At 48.3% G+C, this 21,085-nt stretch overlaps 2 protein-coding genes and 1 long non-coding RNA gene across 4 annotated transcripts in view; 1 reads left to right on the top strand and 2 right to left on the bottom strand.

Moving 5' to 3' along the window:
* LOC310708862 (uncharacterized protein) overlaps positions 1-21,085 on the bottom strand; it is a 191,084-nt gene that overhangs the window by 14,090 nt on the left and 155,909 nt on the right. The gene's annotated exons all lie outside the window — the stretch shown is intronic.
* Positions 9,089-14,587, top strand: LOC310708891 (veswaprin-a-like). 2 transcript variants are annotated; one of them, XM_083507815.1, is made up of 4 exons: positions 9,089-9,280; positions 12,188-12,325; positions 13,364-13,504; positions 14,385-14,587. In XM_083507815.1, the coding sequence occupies exons 1-3, from the start codon at positions 9,199-9,201 to the stop codon at positions 13,501-13,503; spliced, it is 360 nt and encodes a 119-aa protein (XP_083363941.1). In that variant the 5' UTR covers positions 9,089-9,198; the 3' UTR covers position 13,504; positions 14,385-14,587. The 2 variants fall into 2 exon arrangements, with proteins under 2 accessions (XP_083363941.1, XP_083363940.1); XM_083507814.1 differs by having other exon boundaries at positions 9,091-9,280; positions 14,388-14,587.
* LOC310708915 lies at positions 15,255-19,322 on the bottom strand. The gene is made up of 3 exons (XR_014527208.1): positions 19,240-19,322; positions 16,887-17,033; positions 15,255-15,423 (listed from the first exon to the last, which is right to left on the bottom strand). It is a non-coding gene; the product is annotated as an uncharacterized lncRNA (long non-coding RNA).

Below are 21,085 nucleotides of genomic sequence, written 5' to 3'. Positions count from 1 at the left end.
TAGGCTTTCCTTCTTTCTTCACTTGCTGGACTGAATGAACTAATGCTTCTGTTTAATGTATGTATTTAGTTGCATTGTGGATGACTGCTAATATCTATCTAATACAGTGGTACCTCGGGTTAAGAACTTAATTCGTTCCGGAGGTCCGTTCTTAACCTGAAACTGTTCTTAACCTGAGGTACCACTTTAGCTAATGGGGCCTCCCACTGCTGCTGTGCCACCACCACACAATTTCTGTTCTCATCCTGAAGCAAAGTTCTTAACCAGAGGTAATATTTCTGGGTTAGCAGAGTCTATAACCTGAAGCGTCTGTAACCTGAGGTACCATTGCATATAAAATGATGAAATGTTGCCACACTGCAGTTTGTCCACAGGCAGGTGGTGTTGCAAACTACAGAAGGTTGCTGAGATGTGGCAGTTGGGCAACCCAGACAGGCCTGGCAACAGACTGAAGCAGCTGCCTTGCTCCTCTGGCTCCTCTGCCTGCCATCTTATGCAGAAGTGACTTGTATTTTTAATATTTTGTTGGGAGCAGCCCAGAGTGGCTGGGGAAACCCAGCCAGCCAGATGGGTGGGGTATAAAATAATAATAATAATAATAATAATAATAATAATAATTATTATTATTATTATTATTATTATTATTATTATTATTATTATTATTTCAAAGCAATCCATTGCAATCCATTGGAGCCTAACCGGACGGCCCTTCTGAATTGGTCACACAAACATGCACACAGACTTGAATTTGTAAATCTGTCTATGCTTTGCTACCCACAACTTAAATGCATGACCTTTCACATACCCTGTCAAACACATACCTTTGGAGAGGATCCCTAACTTGGCACAGAGAGAGAGAGAAGCAAAAATACAGGACAAACTGTGTCCTATTGAATCAATACATGATGTAACATTTAACATCAAAATATGGAAGGATCCTTTATTATACAGGATGGGTGGCAACCCTAGCAGTGTGTGGGAATGTTGTGGATAGTAGGAGAGGATAGCTTGACTAAATATTATCATGCTACTGAGTCAGTAGCAGAATACATTCCCTGGTATATAGCAAAAAGCTAGTTGGTAGATTCATTTGAATCTCTTTACTTAAGCAATCCAATTTGGCTTGTCCAGATTGGGTTTGATCCTGGTAAATTCCCCTTTAATCCCTCTTAAAAAGAATAAAGACACAACAGTCTTCTTTCAATAGGAACGATAAGAAGTTAACTTACATTCAGTTCACAGTGAGTTCCCTGAAGGAAGGCTTTAGCGTCTGGTTACAGAAAAAAGTGTGGCTTACATCCTTTGTGAGGATGACCCCATGTGCTGCTGGCTGAGAGCCTGTAGACAGCAAAATATATCAAGATAAGACCATGAAGAGAAAGAATGGCTTCGAGAAAGATGGCTGCATGACCAGCCTTTTTATGGGGTCTCTCAGGGTCATGCCCATCTACCTGGTCACATGCAGGGGGAGGATGCTCCAGACCAGGTGTGACAGGAAGTCCTCCTGGCTGGACCAACATTCTCCTGCATGTCCCTTCTAGGCAAAGAGGAAATGTTGCACTTGACTGCTTATGTTACATCTCACACAGTGAAGGGCTCTTGCAATGGCCAAAAGGACTTCAGTATTGAGCTTGTGTGTGGAAGCTGCAGCTGTCCATCGTGACCCTCTTGGTCTTCTTCCCTTCAGTTTCTCTGCCGCAGAAGACCTTGGATGGACCGGATGACCAGAAACAAGGAACGGAGCTTAGCCTGTATCATCTGAAGACCTGCTGACCTCTCCGAATGTGACCATCAAGGCACCACGATCTGAGACCTTGGCTTTCTACCAACTTGTCAGGTTTCTGGTCATTGAGCAAAGTTTGCTCCATCCGGCATCCTCTTTTTCTTTTGCACAATAAAGGCATTGACTCATCTGCATGCTAGACTGTGTGTGTGTTTTCCCTGCTTCCTTCTCCAGCGTTGTGCCCAACTTTGTTGTCCCAATGGAGGAGGGTTGAGGAACCTTCAGCCCAGCTGCCAATCTTGCCCCACCAGCCTTCCACGTTTGGTCCACCTGTCCAACACCTGATGTGATACATGTATTGGCTACCTTGAGAAATAGGGTGGGGCCATACAGAGCCCACTTTGGAGAGCTCCCAAATCACCCGGCAACCATTGTCCAGAACCATTGACACACTGCCAAGTGGAGAACAGCACCAAGCAGAATTGCACTCCCTTCCCATCAGCTGATGCACTGATGCAAAGGGAGAGTGATCCTGCTTAGCACTGGATTCACAAGAGAGCTCTGTACACCCAAGCCCAGTACTAAGCAGAATTATCCTCCTTCCCCAATCAGCTGATGGCAAGGGAAAGTGATCCTGCTGAGTGATGGCCCACCAGAGAACTCCTTGCAGAGGAATTCCAGAGCCCAGTGAGGACCCAGAATCTGAGTCAGGGTCTCCAGAGGCTCCTGCTATGGAGTTCAACGAGGCACAGGGCTCTGAGTTTGTCTCTGCAGACTGGGAGATCACTGAGCCAGATCCTGACAGACAGGATCCCAGGGAGCAACTTCTCATGGCAAAGCAGGATGGGTGTCTTCCCCTTCCCCTTAGGAACCAAGTGCTTCCCACAGTCCCTCACTGGTCCTACAGCACAGGGGGTGCAGCAGGTGGGATGTCATGGAGGGTCCAGGTGAGAGGCGTGGCCCTTTATTAGGGGGCAGAGCTTGGGAGAAGTTGCCAGGGGGCAGAGACTTCAGAAGGCTCAGTTTGGCTCACTGGAGGAAGCTGCTGCCTTGGAGCTGTCAGTGTTTCTTCAAGACCTGGCCTGACACAGCCCCCAGCACTGCCTTGGAGAATCATTTGGGAATGGGGAGAGATCCAGTGGCCTGTCATCCCAGCCTTATGTTGCCTCCCCCTGGGAGTCCTGGAAAGCTGAGCAGGCCAGACGGGGTGGCAGAAGGATTTGGTTGGAGCAGACTTCATTCCACCAGTCAGCAGATCCCAGGCCTGCCTGTCTTGTTCTGCCTGGGGAGCCATTTCCCCAAATGGGTCTTGCCAGCTGGGAAGTGGAGGTGCCTGGCAGGAGGCTTTTCTCAGAAGAACTCTCTGCCCATCAATGGTCTTCCTCCTCCTTGGGAAAACAAAGCACATTCATTTCACAGAATCATAGACTTGCAGAGTTGGAAGGGATCCAAAACGTCATCTAGTCCAACTTCCTGAAATTATCACTGGGAAATAATATTGTGATGGATATACCCAATGGCAGCTGCTTCTGTTCCTTTAGTCATCTAGCCCAATGGGTGGGGGGCAAAGTTAGAGCATTACTTGTTATTTTCATTTATTTCATTCATTGTTCCCTTTACCCAAAAAGAAACTGTCTCAAAGACACTTGACATCTGACCATGTGCCCTCTTAACTCCTGTCCCTCCTGCCCTATTAAGTGACCCTGATGATTTTGGAGGTGCAAAAGCCTCTCCTCCAGGCCCCCCCTCCCTTGAAATAGAATCTCATAGAGGAGGTTGCTGATCTGGTCATACAAGTTTCTTCCTAAGATGATGACTTTAGCTGGCCACCCAAGTGTCCTCATCAGCATCCCAAAATAATGAACCAGGCTACAAGAACTACCTCCAGGTCAATGGGTGGGCTTTTCCTTCACCGGCTTCAGCTACCTGCTAGATAGAAGAACAAGAGCCAGAAATAGTTATGTGAGCCAAACTGAGAAGTGCTTGACACCACGTTTCTCCACTGCCCATTACAAGGAAACCAAAGCTGGTTGGAACCCCTGGAGCCTCTCAGCACTTGGAGGTTTAGGTGGCATTTAACAGGGGCTATTTAAGCTGCGATCCTGCTTGGGAGCAAGTCTCAATAAAGTCCATGGGCCTACTTAAGGGCAGACATGCATCGGAGTGTGTTTTTAAACCCAATGGTATCAAAGCCCTTGGCTTCTTCCTCGCTTCTTGGAAGTGGCTGGAGGATGCTTGTTCCTGCCATGAATCTTGTTCTCCTCCAGCACATGGAAAGAGGTGTGTCCCTGAACCCCTGGACCCTTCTGCTTCTTCTGCAATCTGGAACTGTGGTGCATATTGGCCACACCTTCCTCCACCACCCCTGTCCTCCTGAGGCAGGTTCTGTTAAAACTCCGAAGCCTGTGAGCACTTTCTGAAGTCCTTTTGCATCCTACTAGGATTCAGTCTCTTCACTTCTGAACTTCTTTGATGATGCACAACTTAGCAGAGCAGTGCAGCTTTTCCTAGGCAACCATTGAGACTGCTCAGTCAGGGCGACGATCAGGAACAATGCTGACAACTAGTAACTTGTAATTTATTATATACGGCAGTAAACTCACAAGCTATGTACAAGTTACTATATACAGACATGAACTTCATCACTCTCCAAGCACACCAGAATACTCCTAAGGATGTTGGATAGAAACTAAGTGGTTTCCAGCTGTAATGCTTTAGGAGACATGAAAAAAGGTTTACAAATGGGTAAAAGATTAATGGTAAGGATTTGCTGAACTAACAAATTGAAGTGGAATACAAAGAAGGGAGGTATGAGGAGGTCTGGGGAAATAAGTGTAAGGAAGATATGTTATGGAAAATTATTTGTTTTTTAATTGTTTTTATGTTGTGTTTTGTATTTTGTCTATTTTTATTTTCAATGTTATACTTTAAAAACCTTAATAAATATCTTTATAAAAAAACAACAACAGAATACTCCTAACTAGCCAAACAATGTCATAGGTCATGCTGCCTATGTGAGAGACCTCAGCCAATCACCCTGTTACTAGGTCCTCTTATCTCCAGGCAAATTTCTCCCGTGCTCTGTCTCCCTAGCCTGTAGTCAAAACACTAATTGCTCACTTGCCCAAGCTGCACATAGACTATGAACTCCAACGGGTTCTTGAGTTACTAAACTTGGTTTCTGGCAGGCTCACCAGCATTTCCCAACCTCTCCTTTCCGTGCTGTTTTCGTGCTCCATAAGTGGGGCAAAAATGAGTGAGTATGCAAGGGGGTGTGAGTCATATGAGCAATGGAACATGCAGCACATAGTCAAGCGATGGAACTCCCAAAGAGGGCAGTGATGGCCACCATCCTAGATGGAGAAGAGAGCTCACAATGATTCGGCTCTGCCTCCAAAGTAAGAGGCAGAAATGCTTCTGAATACGAGCTGGTGGAAACTGCAGGAGGGGAGAGTTGCTGTTGTGCTTGGGATCTCCTTGTGGGTTTCCCACAGGCAACTGTTTGACCCCTCTGAGAACAGGATGCTGGACTAGATGGGCCTGTTGACTTGGAGCAAAGGTTCAAAATCGTTGTCCTTCCCGGTCAATAAAAACAAAGGGGCAGTGGTTGGAAAGGTAAGAAGAGAGCTTATTCTGGCTGCAGCCCATAGTCCCGGTCTGGATGAACCCAAAGCTACCAGGCCCCAAACTTTTATACAACTGTAGCACAAACCCCACAACACATGATCTCCAGCATCACCATTGGCTAGGAAATCACGTGATCAAGGCATGCTTGAGTCAGGTTCTTCCACCTGGCTTCAGGACAGTTATCCACTGACCTTTATCATGCTCTCTCTCTCTCTCTCTCTCTCTCTCTCTCTCTCTCTTTTGTAAATAATTTTAATTAATTTTCAATTAAAAACACCCCAATTAATGAAATCACAATGCATTACATTCCAAATTAAAAAGATGGGGGGGGGGCGCTTCCCATGTTCTGGATGTCCGGAGCAATCTTCTCACACATTGCCCAGAATAACTAAGGAGATAGTACAAGAATACTTGGCTAGTTTAGATGTATTCAAGTCTCCAGGGCCAGATGAACTGCATCCAAGAGTATTAAAAGAACTGGCAGATGTGATCTCAGAACCACTGGCAGTCATCTTTGAGAATTCCTGGAGAACAGGCGAAGTCCCAGCAGACTGGAGGAGGGCAAATGTTGTCCCTATTTTCAAAAAGGGGGAAAAAGAGGACCCAAATAATTACCGCCCAGTCAGTCTGACATCAATACCAGGGAAGATTCTGGAGCAGATTATTAAGCAAACAGTCTGTGAGCACTTAGAAAGGAATGCTGTGATCACCAATAGTCAGCATGGATTTCTGAAAAATAAGTCATGTCAGACTAACCTGATCTCGTTTTTTGACAGAATTACAAGCCTGGTAGATGAAGGGTACGCAGTGGATGTAGCCTACCTTGATTTCAGCAAGGCATTTGACAAGGTGCCCCATGATGTTCTTGTAAAGAAGCTGTTAAATGCGGTCTTGACTATGCTACCGCTCAGTGGATTTGTAACTGGCTGACCGAACCCAAAGGGTGCTCATCAATGGTTCCTCTTCATCCTGGAGAAGAGTGACTAGTGGGGTGCCACAGGGTTCTGTCTTGGGCCCAGTCTTATTCAACATCTTTCTCAACGACTTGGATGATGGACTCAAGGGCATCCTGATCAAATTTGCAGATGACACCAAACTGGGAGGGGTGGCTAACACCCCAGAGGACAGGATCACACTTCAAAACGACCTTGACAGATTAGAGAACTGGGCAAAAGCAAACAAGATGAATTTTAACAGGGAGAAATGTAAAGTATTGCACTTGGGCAAAAAATAAATAAATGAGAGGCACAAATACAAGATGGGTGACACCTGGCTTGAGAGCAGTACATGTGAAAAGGATCTAGGAGTCTTGGTTGACCACAAACTTGACATGAGCCAACAGTGTGACGCGGCAGCTAAAAAAGCCAATGCAATTCTGGGCTGCATCAATAGGAGTATAGCATCTAGATCAAGGGAAGTAATAGTGCCACTGTATTCTGCTCTGGTCAGACCTCACCTGGAGTACTGTGTCCAGTTCTGGGCACCACAATTCAAGAAGGACACTGACAAACTGGAACGTGTCCAGAGGAGGGCAACCAAAATGGTCAAAGGCCTGGAAACGATGCCTTATGAGGAACGGCTAAGGGAGCTGGGCATGTTTAGCCTGGAGAAGAGGAGGTTAAGGGGTGATATGATAGCCATGTTCAAATATATAAAGGGATGTCACATAGAGGAGGGAGAAAGGTTGTTTTCTGCTGCTCCAGAGAAGCGGACACGGAGCAATGGATCCAAACTACAAGAAAGAAGATTCCACCTAAACATTAGGAAGAACTTCCTGACAGTAAGAGCTGTTTGACAGTGGAATTTGCTGCCAAGGAGTGTGGTGGAGTCTCCTACTTTGGAGGTCTTTAAGCAGAGGCTTGACAACCATATGTCAGGAGTGCTCTGATGGTGTTTCCTGCTTGGCAGGGGGTTGGACTCGATGGCCCTTGTGGTCTCTTCCAACTCTAGGATTCTAGGATTCTATGATTCTATAATTCTATGATTCTAGGATTCTAGGATTCTAGGATTCTAGGATTCTAGGATTCTAGGATTCTAGGATTCTAGGATTCTATGATTCTATGATTCTATGATTCTATGATTCTATGAGTATAGCTGCAAGGCAGCAGAAGTTTAAATTTAGCTTTAGCCAGGGCAGTGCCTCTTTTATATCTCAGAAAACAGGTTTAACAGGGAATTTCTGAAGCAGGAGGTTTAAGGAAGCTGGCAGACCCGATGAGGGCAGAGAGGACGTCCTTCTCTCTCTAACGTGATTTTGCAACCAACTATTATGAAACAGGTAAGGCACTTTTTGTGACCTTTCTGAAGGTATTTCTGCCTCAGAAATGCATTGCTTTCCTCCATGGGCAAGACCACATGTAGTGGGTGACTTGGGTACTATGGCGCCCTGTGAGAAGCAAAATACCCTGGGCCCCTCCAGCCTTCTCAATTTGGGAAGGAGACAAGAGTGCTCTGGGAGGGTTCTAGAACCTTCCCACCCACTTTCCCAAGGGGAGAAAGCGATAACTAGGTTTTGGGAAGGAAGCAAGAAGACTCTCAGAGCCTCATGGCTCCTTCCAAAAGTCCAGCACCTCTCTTACCAGGCTTTGAGACAGCGCTCCCTCAGCTCAGCACCCAGTGCATGCGTACCACTCACGCAGCCCTAAATCTGCCCCTGCTATCTGGATGGATCCATTTTCCACATGAGTGGGGGTCCTAGTGGGGCCCCCTTCTGAGCTCTACCACCTTCCAGATTTTCAGGCTGTTGTTGCTGTTTAGTCATTTAGTCATGTCTGCCTCTTCGTGACCCCCGGACCAGAACACGCCAGGCACTCCTGTCTTCCACTGCCTCCCACAGTTTGGTCAAACTCATGCTGGTAGCTTCGAGAACACTGTCCAGCCATCTCGTCCTCTGTCGTCCCCTTCTCCTTGTGCCCTCCATCTTTCCCAACATCAGGGTTTTTTCCAGGGAGTCTTCTCTTCTCTTGAGGTGGCCAGAGTATTGGAGCCTCAGCTTCAGGATCTGTCCTTCCAGTGAGCACTCGGGGCTGATCTTCTTGCAGTCCATGGGACTCTCAAGAGTCTCCTCCAGCACCAGAATTCAAAAGCATCAATACTTCTTTATGGTCCAGCTCTCACTTCCATACATCACTACTGGGAAAACCATAGCTTTTACTATATGGACCTTTTGTTGGCAAGGTGATGTCTCTCCTTTTTACGCTGTTCAGGCTAGGGGACTGCAAGTGTGCCATGGAAGGCTGAAAAGTGACTTGCCCAGGTGCATTTTCATGGGGCCCCACATTCTCAGCCTGCGTTTTGTGCTGCTTCACCCCCTGAGTGTGTATTATTACTGCATCTCAGAGGGTTATACTGCCATGTGCAGCACAGGAACAAGTGAGGAAGGAGAATTCAGAGTAAATAAAACTGCAACTGCCAACCAGGCACTTAATATGGCATTTTCTTTGAATGTTGTATCTCCAATAAATTGATATATGAAGAGAATTTAAGAGAATACGCAAGAGAATTTTGAGGCCACCCAGACTCAGTGCTGGCATTGAGCCTCTGGGTTTCAGCTGCACTTCTCCTGGTGCCTGGAAGTGCCTGAAGACAGCTCCTCATTTCTGCAATTGTTTGCATTTTGATCATGAGAAAGGCTCACCCCTGCCTAGACTCAGCCGGTTCCTCTTCTGCCTACTAAGGTGTTGGCTTGGAAATGCTTCACTTCCAGGCACCCAGGACCTCCAGCCTTTCCCTGCCAATTTTTGCTTTTTGTTTCATCTGGGTGGAGCTCAAGAACTGTCCAGTCAGTTCCTTCTGGATGTGCTATAAAGCCTCCTGGGTGCAGGCTAGGGACTCAAACCTGCTTCGCCATGAACTCCATCAACCTCTACCTTGTCGTGCTCCTAGCCTTCTGGGGTGAGCTGGCACCTGTCTTTGGTCAGAAACGTCCAGGTGAGTGACCCATTGAATTCCTCTTTCTCGATCCCCTCCATATTGCTAAGCCCCCAGAAGAAACACTCTCTGGGTCAGCCATAGATTAGCAAACTGCCTATGGGTAGCTGAAAGAGTCCTCATCTCCAACATCTCTCCATCTCCCCTTCTATAGCTCTGCCTCCACTACAGACCCTCCTGCTTGGGTCAAGAGGGAACACCCTCACCCCTTGAGGAAAAAATGGCACGGGTCAATTATGTTATGTTTTCATCATTTACAAAAAGAACTTTATGTTCTGCGAAACCATTTAAAATTAGTTGTTGGTCAAATATAGATATTACTGGTCACTTTTTAGCAGTGAAGCTGTATTGTTCTCTTTCCACATGTTTTTATGATGCATTTTTGTGCTATTTATGCTCATTTTCACTGCTTGGGGCTTTTAAAATATTATGAGCAGCTTGCTAACCCTTGGCTGGCACCCCTAAGCTCCTGCCGTCCACTCCTTTGGGGTGGAGAAGCATCTTCAGTTTGCCCCTGAGTTTTGCCATGGTCCAGGCAGCTTTCAGGGACCCAGGCTGAGCCCTTCAGGGGGCTTTGGGAGGGCAGAGGAACCTCCCCCACTGGAGCTCCACCTTAGAATCACAGAATTGTAGAGGCAGAAGGGACCTCGAGGGTCATCCAGTCCAAGCCACTGCAATGCAGAAATCCCCTTGCCTCCCTCTCTGCTGTCAGTGCAACGGGGAATAGCATGGAAGGGCATCCTGGCTTGCAGAATATCAGCCCAAAATCCCCCTCTTTCAAACCACCCTCCTCACTCTGGCACCACTGTGGAAAGGCTGCCCACAGCTTTTCAGCTGTTGGGACAGTTTGTTGCAAAACCTGGTGAGGGAGAAAAGAAGTTCCATTCTGTCCTGCTCACCACCTTCCTGGGCGTGTTGTGGTTCTGTAATAATAATACTTTATTATTTGTACCCCACCCATCTGGCTGGTTTTCCCCAGCCACTCTGGGCAGCTTCCAACAAAGATTAAAAACACATTAAAATGTCACACGTTAAAAACGTCCCTAAACAGGGCTGCCTTCAGATGTCTTCTAAAAGTCTGGTAGTTGTTTTTCTCTTTGACGTCTGGTGAGAGGGCGTTCCACAGGGCGGGCGCCACTACCGAGAAGGCCCTCTGCCTGGTTCCCCGTAACTTGGCTTCTCAGAGTGAGGGAGCCGCCAGAAGGCCCTCGGCGCTGGACCTCAGTGTCCAGGCAGAACGATGGGGGTGGAGACACTCCTTCAGGTATACTCCTTTAGGTTCTGTAATCCCCCTGATGCTTTTGGGAGATATAAAGAGAGAGAAGCCAGGCTGGGAGGTGGACTCCCCACTTTGTCTGCCCCACCATGATGTCTGGTGGTTTGGTGCTTCTTGTGGGGCTCCTTGCCCTCTGGATTGAGCTGACACCCACCTCCAAAACAGATAGATCTAGGTAAAGCAACTGACAAACACAGAGTTGTCCATTCCATTACTGTTGCAGTGGTACACAGAGCAGATATCTGCAGGGATTCAAAGTCTGTTCTGCCCAAAGCTGCAAAGTCCCTTGGAAGCAAGAGCCAGTGACCACAGCAAAGGGTGGTTTTGCAGATCTCTGCTTGAGGTCAAGTAGGCAGACTCCCCAAGGGGACCACCCCCTGCAAAACAATAATGCAGCTGTGCTTCTTCAACTCAGCCACCAGGACATGTGCATGTTGTGCACCTGGCACCTGTGGAGGTAATCTGACACCCCTACCAGGGTGTGGCAAGTGAAAGACCTGCTGGGGCAAGTGCAAAAAGTGCCCAGTGAACAAAGGTGGGTTTCTTCAAGGCAGCTGTTCTTCTGCTCCCCCTTCATCCACACACCTGCATTCCCCCTACCTGAGAGCATCCAGTGCAGGAGTCCTAATGAGACTTGACCTGGCCCCGGTGCCTCATACCTCGTGAGACAGGAGCCCCAGGGAGATCAGGCAGAGCCCTTCTCCTAGTTACATCACAGATTTGGTGTCCATGGAGACACTTCACTAGGCCTCCCACAGGAGATAGCCTTGGCGTGTGTTCCTGACTTACTTGAGGCAGAGGAGGTCCTGCCTTAGGTAGGGGTGCTGCTGGGTGGTGAGTCTGAAGGAATCCTCAGCCCTCAAGGGGGTTGGAGGCAAATGTTGCAGGCTGAGGCAGCTGGTCAGCCAAGGAGGGCACCCCTGAGAGCCCAATGTCATTACACTGGAGTAAAGGGCTCTTGCAGGGGAGGGAGGACCAAGAGGTAAAGGGTCTGAAAACAAAACGTTATGAGGAATGGTAGAGGAAATTGGGTCTGCTTAGCCTGGAGAAGAGACGACTGAGAGGAGGTAGGAGAGCTATCTTCAAATACTTGAAGGGCCACCACATGGAAGATGGAGCAATCTTGTTTCCTGCTGCTCCGAAAGACAGGACTTGTTCTGCTCCTGAGCTGCTGAGAGTGCAGGGACCACCCTACGGCAGGGGTGGGGTGCCACTGGGAAGTCTAGTTTTATGTGTGGTTGGACAGTGTTCTTGAAGCTACTAACATGAGTTTGACCAAACTGTGGGAGGCAGTGGAAGACAGGAGGGCCTGGCGTGCTCTGGTCCAGGGGGTCACGAAGAGTCAGACATGACTAAATGACTAAACAACAACAACAACAAAGTTTTGTGTGACACATCAGACCCCTGAGCAGAACAGAGCCCACCTTAGGAATCCTGGGCTCCTCTGGCTACTGGATGCAAAGAAGCCCCATCCCACATGAAGAGAAAGAGCCATAGCTGTCAACGTTTCCCTTTTTTAAAATGGAAATTCCCTTATTCTGAATAGGATTCTTCGCAAGAAAAGGGAAAAGTTGACAGCTATGGAGACAGCCAAAGACATTTGTCAACCTTGGAATTCTCCTCTGTTGCAGAGAAGCCTGGGCAATGTCCTGGGGCTCAGCCAGGTATGGTCGGACCCTGCGTGGTGAAGTGTGAGGATGACTGGTCATGCTCTGGAGCTCAGAAGTGCTGCGGGAGTTGCCCACGAGCTTGTGCTAATCCTGTCAGAGGTGAGACCATTTATTCTGTGGAGGGTGGGGTGGGATAGGAAGCGCTTCTTCTTCGTGAATCAAGGCCATTGTGACTTAGGAAGAATTGCAGGATCTCTCAACTCTGAAGATTCATGGAGGAGGCGAGCTATCCAGGGTGGTGGCCCTCACTGCCTCCTGTTAAACTACCATACTTTTCTGTGTATAAGACGTGTTTTTTCCCACCAGCTGGCATTCGCTGTCTCCAACCATGGAGGCAAACAGTGCCATCCTGCGAGAAGTCATTGAGAACCCGATTGGTTGATTGGCTGCTGCTGTGGCAATTGGCAGCGTCAGTCAGGCGGGTGAGCGATTTATGGCACCCCCCCCCCCGAAAAAAGCTCAACAACTCTGGGCAATCTCCCTCCTGTGTATAAGATGTGTCGGTGTCACTGAATCCACAACCATCTGCCCACTTGCCGCCAGCAGCCACCAATCATCCGCCCACTTGCCACAGCAGCAGCCAATCAACAGCAGGCCTTGCCACAGCTACCCATCAGCCACCCAATCGCCTCTGGCAATCTCCTGCTTGTGGCTGCAACCAATCGCTCATCCCCCCTCTGCACTATCTGTGTATAAGATGACCCCCAATTCTTAACATTCTTTTATAATTAAAAAAAAACACGTCTTATACAGGAGGCAGTGAGGGCAACCAACCTCGATGGCTTTAAAAGAGGATAAGAAAAATCCAAGGAACAGGTTATATTGAGGGCTCCTACCCAGGACGGCTCTACTCTGCCTTCACAGTCAGAGGCAGCAGTGCTTATGAACACCAGTAGCTGGAAACTGCAGAAGAGGAGGGTTGCTCTCGTGCTGGAATTATCCTTGCTTGTTCCCCATTGGCAACTGTTTGGCCACTGTAAGAACAGAATGCTGGACTAGAATAAAAGGTCTCCACACCAAACATTCTCACCCCACCCTCCAAAGGACATTTTGGTTCTCTGGCTGCGGGAATATGCTTGAGCTGCAGCCCACCATTTGGGGAGGGTCTGAGAGCCTTGGGGTTCTTTTGTGTTGCAGAGAGGTCTGGAAGATGCCCTGTACCACCTCAAGGTACTGTGACAACCTGTGAACTAGGGTGTATGAATGACTATGAATGTCCCTGGCCCAAGAAGTGCTGCAGATATGGGTGCAAGAAAGACTGCTTCTACCCCGTCTAAGGTGAGTTCATCCAAATCATCCTTGGGTTACCCTGGAGGCAGTTGTCAGAGAAATTTCCCTTGGGAGTTCCAGTACTGAGGGTCACACCAAACTCCCCGCCGGTCAACAAGAGTTTTCCATTATGACTCCCTCTGTATAAGAAAAATATACACCATCTTAGCTGTTCATCCTCTGGTCAACAATTTATGACACCCCCACTGCCCCACCATTGCTTCATCCAACCACAGTCCTCTAAATGCAACTTTACTCAACCCATTTTCACCAGCAGAACCCCCATTGTACCTTATATGGAGTCGGTCTTCACTTTAATTGTCATTGTTAAGTTCCTCCTAAACTGGTTCTTACCACTTTGTGCTCCGGCTGCACTCTTGCGCATGTGACACTGGCCTTACTGATAATGTGTCAGCATGGATGCCTGTCATCACCCCAAAAAAGCACTGGAGGCTCCCTCTGGGGTGCTTGTCTTCCTTGCCCCATTAAAGCAAGGGAGGAGGGTGGGAGGGAGCAGTAGCAAGGCTTTGCACAAGGCATTGGGAACACGAATCAAGGAATACTATACAGATAAAGAATTATAAGGAAGAAGGAAGAAGTCAAGCAGATGCCTTTTACTGTGTTGCACCATAGGGTCATCAAGCTCAGCTGATGCCTATACTGGCTGGCAGAAGCACCCCAGGATTTCCAGCAAGTCTCCTTTCCCAGTCCTACCCAGAGAGGCCAGGGAACTTGGGCCCTTCTGCATGCAAGGCAGAGTTCTGCCGCTGAGCTACAGCTCTGAAGAGGGTCCCTGAGAGTGGAACTTCAGCCTATCTTTGGGTTCTTCTTCTTCTTCCTCCTCCTCCTCCTCCTCCTCCTCTTGTCTGACTCTGTTTTCTATCCTCAGCAGAGCCCTGAAAGAAGTCCAGCACCACGGACAGCAGCCAGTCCTGACTTCTCGAAAGGGGTCTCTGAGCTGGCCCCTGGGAACTGAAGACCTCCTCCTGGAGCCAGCTGTCTCCCTGCTCCTTCTTCTTCCTCCTGGAGCCCATTTCACTCAAGTTCCCCTTTGCTATTTGCAATAAATAAACCTGGATATTTGCACCTGAATCCTAGAAATGTGTCTGAGTTGGTGGGTGGGTGTTTGGCAGGGAGAGGGCTCTCTTTTTCTGACTGCGCTCTGCTTGCTGAACTCCCATGACATTATTCCTCGTTGGGAAGCAGAAAGAGGCCTTCCTGGGCTTCCACGGGTGATACCTTTTTCAGAAAAATAATAATTACAAAAAAGGCCAGAGGCTTCAGAATTTCCTCTCTGTGTGGATGCCTCAAATCCGACAGCAGCAGGATGTATTTTTTTCCTGATTAAACAATATTGCAGAATCATAGAATTGTAGAGTTAGACGGGACCCTGAATGCCATCTAGTCCAGCCCCCTGCAATGCAGGAATCTCAGCTGAAGTATCCCTGGCAGATGGCCACCCAACCTCTGCTTCAAAACCCACCAGCTTCCAAGGGAGCCCCTTCCTCTTTCCAACAGCTCTTACCGCTAGAAAGTTCTTCCTGATGCTTAGTTGGAATCTCCTTTCTTGCTATTCATCTAGTCCAATGCAGGAATCACAGCTAAATCATCACTGGCAGAACAAAGTAAAGCAGAACAAAGTCAACACTGACACGCCATTATTGTGGCAGCAACATGCTCTTTCTCCCTTCTTCCCAAAACAATTTCTGGACGATAAAAGCAAATGAGACTCAAGAACAAGACACTCTGGAGTGCAGTGATGTGGGTCATTTTATTGCAGGGAGGGGAGGGGGCTTGGGTGAGCCCACCAGGGTCAGGAGGGAGCTGGAACAATCGTTCCCTTTGCATGCTGGGTCCTGAGTTCAAATCTCCAAAACCAAGACTGCAGAAGCTGCTGGGATTTCAGACTTGGTGTTACTGTCATGGCCCTGATGAGAGAAGAGAGTAGTCTTGAGACTTGTGCCTAATTATTTTGTCTTTGACAATACTTACTGTCAGAGCTGCTTCCAGATCCTAGCTCACAGAGGATCACGCTAGCCAGCGATCATTAAGTAAAAGTCTTTATTGAGTTACAGTTTCCATTCTCAAGCTGCTGCGTGCAACTCTACATCTTATGGGTTAGACCGGCGAAGCTCCGTCTGAGTCTCCGCCCCTTGTGCACCAACTTAATATCCTAGCCCTGCTCCACCTTTTCCGCCTGACTGTTCTCCTCTGGGTCCCTCTGCCCCCCGGGGTCTCTTCCCTCCGGGATTCCTCTGACGCCGACCCCCCGGACCCTCCTGTCTCCTTGCGCCGGGCTATAGGACCTGGCTCCCTCTCCGGGCTGCCTACTGCGCCACCTTCCTGTGCATTTGAACTTGGCGCGCGCGCCCAACCTTCCACTTTCCGTCTGACCGTTTCTTCGCTCCCCGATGGAGGTGTGGCCACTCCTGACTCGTGCCCTCCCCCCTGTTGTGAGCTGCCAGCGCTTGATCCCTGGCTCCCTTCCTCTTCCCTGCTCTCTGGCGGTGACGCTGGTCCCGATTTCCAACTGCTCCCCTCTGAGTCCCCTCTGGCTCTATCTTCCTGGGGTGTCCCCCTAGGCTCCCCCCTTGCCCTGGCCATTGGTGCTCCTTTCTGTGAATCTTCTGATTCACTGGAAAGACTCGGAGATCTCGGGTCGTCGTCATCACTCATCTTTTCTTCTGCCTCCTCCCCCTCGCTCTCTGTTTCCTCCCTTGCCCTTGCCTCTGCTCCTGAACCCCTGACACTTACCATCACTTTCCCTCAGACAAACATTTTATGCATTTCCCATCCTATTATCTGCTTATCACACATAATGGAGCAAAATTCAGGCGACGAGTTTCAGGAATTTCCATAGAACTAAACGCTTTGGCATCTTGGATCTTTTGAGATAATAATTGTAGTTATCCATTGCAAACATTTGTATACCTCCCTTCAGATACAAGCAGGCCTCTCAAAATGTAATTAAAAATAGTCATACAGTAAAAGCCAGGAACATTTGCTTGCTTGCTTGTTTGCAATTGATTCTATCATTTATTTATTAGATTTATATACCACCCTTCATCATAAAAACTCAGTGTGGTTTGCCGAACAAAATACAGAATAAAAATAAGTAAATAATGAAAAACAAAACTGCAAAACAATACCCCACCCCTTTCCATGGAGACATTTAAAAGGCTGTGGAATATTAATCAGCCAAAGGCCTGGTTGAGGAGGAAGATTTTCGCCTGGTGCTTAAAAACAGATAATAAAATTAAATAATTTGTAATTATATAAAATTTGTTTTAACTGGCTTTAATATTGCAGTTTCAAATTATAACCCAATAAACAAGAACAAATCATCCACATAATAGTGCTGCGTCCTTCCACAGAGGGATCGGCATCTTACTTGGATATACGCAGACCATGGAGCACATGTTTGGACAGCATTTCATGGGGCTAGGGCAGTGAAGATCAAGCGTACATTTCTGCTGGCAAGGTTTCTTCACTCTTCTCAAGTTGAAAGGGCAGATTCCAGCCCTCGACCTCCAAGGCCCTGTGACACAGAGCAATGTCCTCGCTTAGAGACATCTTTTGAAAATAAGGCAACTTTGGGGCAGAACAGAGCTGTGCCTCTCCTTGCATATCCCTAACCCAAATAATGCTTGCCTTTCTAGGATGAGCACAGCTTGGATGAAGAGGGTCCTAGTTTTTGCCTGTCTCCATCCCAGCAGAGAGATGGACCATCTGTGTTGAAGCTGGATCAGTGTTCGCCGGGGCTGGCCAACTTCCCCCACAGCTGCCACCCTCTTCCCTTCATGTCCCTCCATGTTCTTTCATTTATGGGATGTGTGGCCTTTCTCAGCCTGCTCCGCTCTTGGGCTGAAGCTATTAGGACCAGCTTCAGTTGTGTGTGCGTGTTAGAGAGGTGTCTCCATCATCTCCCCCTCCCTCCCCAGCTATCAGCCCACTTCTCTTCCTTCCTCCTATCCAAATTGAGCTCCCAGGTTTGCTGCAGAAGATGGCAACCCAAACAAGAGAAGCGAAGGATTCCCTTTGGAGCCCCCTAAAACAAATTAAGGGGTCCAAATTAGGGGGTCCAGGGACCTCTGGGGGTCCATTGAACACACCCTGGGAGTGGGCGTCCCCCATCCCTTGCCTCCCCCACAGTAAATGTTATTTGTTTGTTTGTTTTTTTATTTGTATATACCCCACCCATCTGGCCGCCCCCCCGCCACTCTGGGTGGCTTCCAACAAAATCTTAAAATACAGTAATGCATCAAACATTAAAAGCTTCCCTAAACAGGGCTGCCTTCAGATGTCTTCTAAATGTCACATAGTTTATTTCCTTGATATCTGTCAGGAGGGCACCCCACAGGGCGGGCACCACTACCGAGAAGGCCCTCTGCCTGGTTGTCATTTTTCCATGGCAATACCACAAATTTTATGGTCTGTTTTAGAAGTCTGTGATTTTTCAATATATTGGCCCAAATCACTTTTGAAATCACACCGCGATAGCGATTTTGACCTGGCAATACCCAGCAACATATCTCTCCTCGCATGAGGGAGAGCAGGGCAGCCAATTTCAAGGCATCGCTGATATCTCACAGTGATCTCAGCTGAAAACACTGCTGACCTGAGCAGTCTTCTTTCACGCTGAGAGAGAACAAGGGAGCTGATCGCCTTCCCTCCAAGGCACCCTGGCACTACCTTACCCTGGCACTGAGACAGAGCAGCTTTTCTCAGTCAGAAGGAAAGCAGTAGCAGCCACAGTGGATGTGCCTCTTCACTGGCTGCCACTGCTGGCTGCCCAGCTGACAGCACTTGACGCACCCCCCCATCCCCATCTCCCCTCACTCAAACCATGCGGTGGGGGATGACTCCGCTTCCTTTCCTCCCCCCACCCGCCCCATCTCCATGGCTGCTCCTTCCCTCATCCCCACACCTAATCTCCAATTTCAGACATTTTGATATATCGCGATGGTTAGGTGCTGATATAAAGATAAAGGGACCCCTGACTCTGGGGTTGTGGCGCTCATCTCACTTTACTGGCTGAGGGAACCAGCGTACAGCTTCCGGGTCATGTGGCCAGCATGACGAAGCTGCTTCTGGTGAACCAGAGCAGCGCACGGAAACGCCGTTTACCTTCCCGCCGGAGTGGTACCTAGTTATCTACATGCACTTTGATGTGCTTTTGAACTGCTAGGTGGGCAGGAGCAGGGACCAAGAAACGGGAGCTCACCCCATCGTGGGGATTCAAACCACCAACCTTCTGATTGGCAAGTCCTAGGCTCTGTGGTTTAACCCACAGCACCACCCACATCCCTTAGCTGATATATCACACTGTTAAAAACCACATATTGCTTAGCCCTAGTCTGGTTTTTTTTTAGTATACCTTTGCTTATTAGAGGTTACCCAACGTTTTTTAAAAAATGCTTTGTAGAGGTAACGATCATAGAGTTATCAAAATTCTCAAAATTGGGGGTTCGTAGCCTGGCTTTTGAAAAATAGAGGGTCCTCAGTAATTAGCTAATTGGGAACCACCACCCTAAAACATTCCCAGGCAGACCACTTGACAACCTTCTGTGGCACAGAAATATCTGTGTTCCTCTGAAGGGTCTTGGGGGTGAGGGGCAAAGGGGGTCCCACTCAGAGCTGCCCACAAAGTAGCACCAGCGCTAGGAGAATAGACCTGTCCAGAGAGCTTTGCCCAGGCAGAAAAGAGTCCGTCTTTGAGTCAGGATCCAAAAGGCGTCACGTACAATTGCCGGAGGCAGGAGGCATCATGGCACAGAAAGCAAGGAGCCCCACAAGGAGGAAGACGAGGCCACCAGACTTCATGGCCGGGTCGGATGGGGTGCCCTCCAGCCGCCAGCCAGGTGGCTTTATAATGCCCCATCCCACCAAGAGCCCCACCCAGACTAAACATGGAAACAATGGGAAGAGGAGGAGTTGGCAAATACCCCTGCAATGCGCAAAGAACCGCAAGGAGAATGTAAAGGGGAAGGTCCCTCTGCAGGGCATGATCCAGGAGAGCACTTCAGGTTCTGTTGCACCTCCCTAGGGAATCCCACCCTGCCAGGGACTATTACCACCCACTTTGAGAGCCACTGGTTGACACAAAAAGTCACAACCGTGGTCAGGTGGGGACCATCATTGTACCTTGGGGGATAGACCACCCACCCCACGCACCCCAGGATTGATGTCTCTGTTGGCAGTGTCACCCCCAACCTGGCGCTGAGTTATAAAGTTCTCTACTGGCTTTTTTGACAGCAGACATTCAAAAGATCAGCCTCAAAATTAATTATGTACCTGGTTGGTGTGCGAGTTTAAGGTGCCGCCCAGGCTTTCTCCTTTCCCATGGGAAAATTGCTTTGGTTTTGGTTTTCGTCAGTTTTAAAGTCCATCTGTGTCCACAAAGCTTATGAAAGCAAACAGTGGGGATGCCAAATTGTCTAAGAGAATGAGCACGAAGGCTTTTTTTTCAGGAGGGGTAAATTTGTCCAGGGAAATACGGTGTACAAATTGGTCATGCTTCAGATTACATTGTTGTAAGTACTATCCAGAAAATAATCTGTTCTAATCTCTCCACTCTCAATAATGTCACGAGGAGAGAATGTTTCCTGGTGGTTCTCATTGTTGTGACACGTACAGCAGGCTAGCCCAGCCCGGAGGCAGGGGAGGAACCCCCTCCTCTCTTAATCGTAAGGAACCGAGGGATTCTTTAGCTGCGATTCCTGCACTGCAGTGGGTTGGACTAGATGGCCTCTGGGGTGCCTGCCAACTCTGCATTTCTATGAATCTGTGAACCCTTCTTTCCTTCCATCCTTCCCTCCTTTTTCACATGCTTGCAAGCACTGAACCTGGGGGGAAATATATTCAATTCTGCTTTTGAAAATGAGTGTCCACTACCTCCATTTAACTTATCTCACAGGGTCATTGTGGGGTTTAAATGAGGAAAGGGAGAACCATTGTATGCCCCCTTGATTTCCTTGGAGCAGAAGGTGGGATATAAATGCAATGAATACACAATAGATAAATGAAAAGAAATAGGAACAGGGAGGGTAATTATCACAGCGTCTACAATGGCCTTGGGAGGGAGGGCAGCTGTGCTTGCTTTGTATATGTCCAAGCCACCAACTCCCCTTTTCCTCTAACACTTGGCCAAGGAGGAGACCAGAGCTTTGAGCTAGAAGAGGAACTGGCTGGCTGGCCAGTTCCCTCCTGCCTCCACAAGGCTTCCCTCAGACCCCCTTTTAGGCAGAAATAGAGTCACCCCTTTAGAGTCACCTTTATGGGCCATAAAGAAGGCTTGAAGAATTGATACTTTTGAATTATGGTGCTGGAGGAGACTCTTGAGAGTCTTACGGACTGCAAGAAGATCCAACCTCTCCATTCTTAAGGAAATCAGCCCTGAGTGCTCACTGGAAGGACAGATCCTGAAGCTGAGGCTCCAATACTTTGGCCACCTCATGAGAAGGGAAGACTCCCTGGAAAAGATCCTGATGTTGGGAAAGATGGAAGGCACAAGGAGAAGGGGACGCCAGAGGACGAGATGGTGGGACAGTGTTCTCGAAGCTATCAGCATGAGTTTGACCAAACTGCGGG

The sequence above is a fragment of the Podarcis liolepis genome, assembly GCF_965112155.1.
Source record: "Podarcis liolepis genome assembly, chromosome: 6".
Lineage (NCBI taxonomy): Eukaryota > Metazoa > Chordata > Lepidosauria > Squamata > Lacertidae > Podarcis > Podarcis liolepis.
This window is presented reverse-complemented; position numbering and strand designations above follow the sequence as displayed.

Coding starts and splice junctions, on each gene's coding strand:
- LOC310708891 (XM_083507815.1), top strand. CDS start 9,199: ATGAACTCCATCAACCTCTACCTTGTCGTGCTCCTAGCCTTCTGGGGT. Junction 9,281..12,187: donor CTTTGGTCAGAAACGTCCAG/GTGAGTGACCCA, acceptor CCTCTGTTGCAG/AGAAGCCTGGGCAATGTCCT. Junction 12,326..13,363: donor TTGTGCTAATCCTGTCAGAG/GTGAGACCATTT, acceptor TTTGTGTTGCAG/AGAGGTCTGGAAGATGCCCT.